Source organism: Oryza glaberrima, chromosome 11 (genome assembly GCF_000147395.1).
Source record: "Oryza glaberrima chromosome 11, OglaRS2, whole genome shotgun sequence".
NCBI classification, from domain to species: Eukaryota; Viridiplantae; Streptophyta; class Magnoliopsida; order Poales; family Poaceae; genus Oryza; species Oryza glaberrima.
In genome coordinates this window covers 2,638,000-2,642,144 of record NC_068336.1, presented here as the reverse complement: position 1 = coordinate 2,642,144, position 4,145 = coordinate 2,638,000, and the positions used below count along the sequence as shown (strand labels likewise).

The 4,145-nt window shown below is 48.6% G+C and overlaps 1 protein-coding gene across 1 annotated transcript; it reads left to right on the top strand.

The window, feature by feature from the left end:
- Nucleotides 1-612: 612 nt before the first annotated feature.
- Nucleotides 613-1,499, top strand: LOC127753692 (uncharacterized). The gene has a single exon (XM_052279103.1). It carries the CDS (start codon nucleotides 639-641, stop codon nucleotides 1,176-1,178), a length of 540 nt encoding a protein of 179 aa, XP_052135063.1. The 5' UTR covers nucleotides 613-638; the 3' UTR covers nucleotides 1,179-1,499.
- The last annotated feature ends 2,646 nt before the right edge of the window (nucleotides 1,500-4,145 follow it).

The window sequence follows — 4,145 nt, the reverse complement described above, 5'->3', positions numbered from 1 at the left end:
GGGCCGAAGCCGGGTTTTCCGTTGAGTGGAAACTCTGGAAAAATTCAGATCCCTCTTCTGAATTTTCAGTATGAAAAAAAATTGTAATAAGGATCAGTGACTAGAAAACTGAATGATCGATTATTTCTTGTCCTCAAAATTGTAATTACTTAAAATGGCAGTTGTTCCACCACAGATAATATGTGCATATAATTATCCTCAATGATTAAAAACATGAACCGTACAGATAATCTGAACACGTCAGCAAAACTCTGAAACAACTATTAATTACAAGCTAACAACTCAGTAATTGAGGCCGTATCACTTTTTGACAGCACGCGGAAAAATAACCTAAATGCGCAGTTGGATTCTAAACATAGCCCAACCCATTTTTTTCACCAACAAAAATAAAACCCAAAAGTAAAAAAATGTGAAAAAAAAGGGAAACAACGTGTGAAAATTAATTAAAGCACTCACACACGTTCCCCACTATGCACACGCATGCATGCATGCAATTACCGTGTGCGTGCTTCGCCGTCGTCTCCCACACGTACGGACGCCGTGTGCTTCCACTATAAATTCGCCGTGCAACCGTGTGTTCTTGATCAGTTCTTCATCCAATCTCCTCTCGATCGATCCCCACTGCAACCTCTGCAGCGATGGCTATGGCGGGCTGCTACTGCGTGCGCGAGCACCAGCTTGAAGACGACGACGCCGTCGGCCACCGGCTCCTGCCGCCGGAGATCCTGGTGGAGATCGGCATTATTGCTGCTGCCGATCACACCGCCGCCGTCCACGCTCGCCGCGACGCCGTCGTCGAGGAGCTCGCCGCGCGCCTCGTCGGCATCCTCGGCCTCACGTCGCCGCCGTCCGCCGGCGCAGGCAGACTGGGAGAGAAACGTGCCGCGGCTGCGACGACGACGACGAGTAGTGGCGGCGCCACCCCGCCGTACGGCCGCTCACATGTGCGCCGCCGCGAGCAGCACCTCGCCGCCGGCGGCGGCGGCGGCGGCGTCATCGACGGAGGGATGGCGCGGTACCACGCGCCGGGGTTCGGGATGACACAGTGGCTGGCGCCGCCGGCGTGGTGCGGCGGCGGCGGCGGCGGCACCGGCGTGTTCTTGCCGCGTGGCGAGGTGTACCCGACGAGAACCTCCAACCCTCCCAGGAAACAGGTGCGAAACCGCCGCGTCTGCTGAGGAATTGAAGGAGGCTGCCAATGCCATGGAGACGTACGGTTAGAGAAATACACTCATGTTCATGTCCCAAATTAAATCATCACATAATAAATGTGTAATCATCCATTTGTAGACGAATATCACTTAAGAGCATGTACAACGATCTTTATTAGTGGACCCTCTCTATTGCTATACGAGTAAATTTAGTGACATGCATGAAAGAAAGAGAGGGGAGGAAAAAAGACATGGTTGCTACGTACGCATGATAACAGCTCAGAATCAACTCTTAGCATCTATTAGAGAAAATTTTGTTACATGGGGGTGAAAGAAAGGAATGAAGAGTACGGAAAAAATATTTTGGTACATAAATAGTTAGATACCATATTGTTTTAATTGTTGTAATTAAATTGATAGTCTCTAAATTGTATAGATTTCATAATTGATTGTACCTTTGTACATGTCCGAATAGTAAAAATAATTCATGCTCTATCTCTATTTGTTTCTTTTCTAGTTGTAGTACGTTATCAGCTATGTTTTATCTTCACAAAGTAAAATCTTGGTTCACGTACTACTGTATTTGTGGACATCTTGGTTCACTTTGTGAAGATAAACTTTTCTAGTTGTAGTACGTGAACCAAGATGTCCACAAGAAAGAAATGCCTCATTCACATCACTATATTTTAGAAGCGGGCAACACCCCTACCACGGCAACACACACCCAACCACCAGCAAAAAAAATAAAATAAATAAATAAATAAACACCAACTATAATAGGCAGTAAAAGAGATAAGTTTATCCAGCATTTCGAAATGAGCTAATGTTTGACAGCATGATACAATGTGTTTTAGGTCCAGTTTTGTTTGCTACTCTACAAAAATTTGTCGTAATTCCTAATATTTCATAAATATTAGCTCAATAATTTTAAGGAAAACAATGTCAAATTGAATCCCTTGAAAAAAACTAGAGTCTGAACTCGAGATAATGCAAAGATAGTGAGAAAAAAATCGAATGCGTCTTGATTTGAATAAAGTTTGAAGAACTTGTTGTTCAAGGTTTAACTAAGGGTTGGTCCTGAAATGCCACCGTCAAGGAGCTCTGCTAATTGTGAACGATGACACACTGATGAGAGCGCAGGAGGGTGGAATGAGACTGTGGAGATTTATTCTCCAACCATTTGGTTGGCGATTGTGTGGGGGCAATTTTTTCATGGTAGCAAGTGGCGAGGGGAGACGCACCCATGGCACCCATTCTCCGAAGGAGAGGAGCCACGAGCAAAGTTCCCTTCCACCATGATATAAATCGGACCTCTCCTGTGTTCTACTTGGATCGAGTTCCAATTCAAGGCCTATGAGCTTATGGGTTGCACACTGTAGATTAACACCTATGTATGGGCTGTTGTGCGTAACTAAATAGGCTGTATACAACTGATGTAGGCTTGGATCTTGGTGTCCCATGGTTGGGCTATGGGGTTTTGCGCGCTCACCTAACTACACGAGGCACTATAGATGAAAAATGAAAACCTACCGGGTGTCTTGTGCATCCTGGTAGCCTAACATGGTGTGACAGCCCGACCCAATTTGGATTAGGCCCATATAGCCCATGTGAGCTGTGTGCGCATGTTTAGTACCACCTTGCTAGTTGAGCAAGGGTGGAACCGACTTATAAGGCATCTTCCCTCTAAACATGCCACTCCTGAGTTAACCCTTTTACACAAAACGAGGACGAAAGCGTAAGTGGGGTAGTGTGTGTAAGTAGGCCCGCTTGTTGGATGGGTTGGCTACGCAGTTCTGGAGGGAGGGTTGTACAAGAGCCGAGCATGGCGCATGTGGCCTAGTGTGGCTAGGTTGGAGTTCTGGAGGGAGGGTTGTACAAGAGCCGAGCATTGCGCATGTGGCCTCTATGTGAGGCCTAAGATGCCTTAGGAGCTGTGTGGCTGGGTTGGAGTTCTGGAGGGAGGGTTGTACAAGAGCCGAGCATGGCGCATGTGGCCTCTGTGTGAGGCCTAAGATGCCTTAGGAGGGGGTATGTTCCTGGACATTTGTCTGTGTGGCTGGGTTGGAGTTCTGGAGGGAGGGTTGTACAAGAGCCGCATGTGGCCTCTGTGTGAGGCCAAAGATGCCTTAGGAGGGGGTGTAAGGGAGGGTTGTACAAGAGCCGCATGTGACCTCTGTGTGATGTGAGGCCTAAGATGCCTTAGGATGGGGTGTGTTCCTGGACATTTGTCTGTGGGTTGGAGTTCTGGAGGGAGGAGGATTCGGCCTCTATGTGAGGCCTAAGATGCCTTAGGACGGGGTGTGTTCCTGGACATTTGTCTTTGGGTTGGAGTTCTGGAGGGAGGATTGTACAAGAGCTGCATGTGGCCTCTGTGTGAGGCCTAAGATGCCTGGCCTAAGATGCCTTAGGAGGGGGTGTGAGGGAGGGTTGTACAAGAGCCGCATGTGACCTCTGTGTGATGTGAGGTCTAAGATGCCTTAGGATGGGGTGTGTTCCTGGACATTTGTCTATGGGTTGGAGTTCTGGAGGGAGGAGGATTCGGCCTCTGTGTAAGGCCTAAGATGCCTTAGGACGGGGTGTGTTCCTGGACATTTGTCTGTGGGTTGGAGTTCTGGAGGGAGGATTGTACAAGAGCCGCATGTGGCCTCTGTGTGAGGCCTAAGATGCCTTAGGAGGGGGTGTGAGGGAGTGTTGTACAAGAGCCGCATGTGGCCTCTGTGTGAGGCCTAAGATTCATTAGGAGGGGGTGTGTTCCTGGACATTTGTCTGTGTGGCTTGGAGGGAGGATTGTACAAGAGCCGCATGTGGCCTCTGTGTGAGGCCTAAGATGCCTTAAGAGGGGGTGTGAGGGAGGGTTGTAGGGTTGTACAAGAGCCGCATGTGGCCTCTGTGTGAGGCCTAAGATGCCTTAGGAGGGGGTGTGTTCCTAGACATTTGTCTGTGTGGCTGGTTTGGAGTTCTGGAGGGAGGGTTGTACAAGAGCCGAGCATGGCG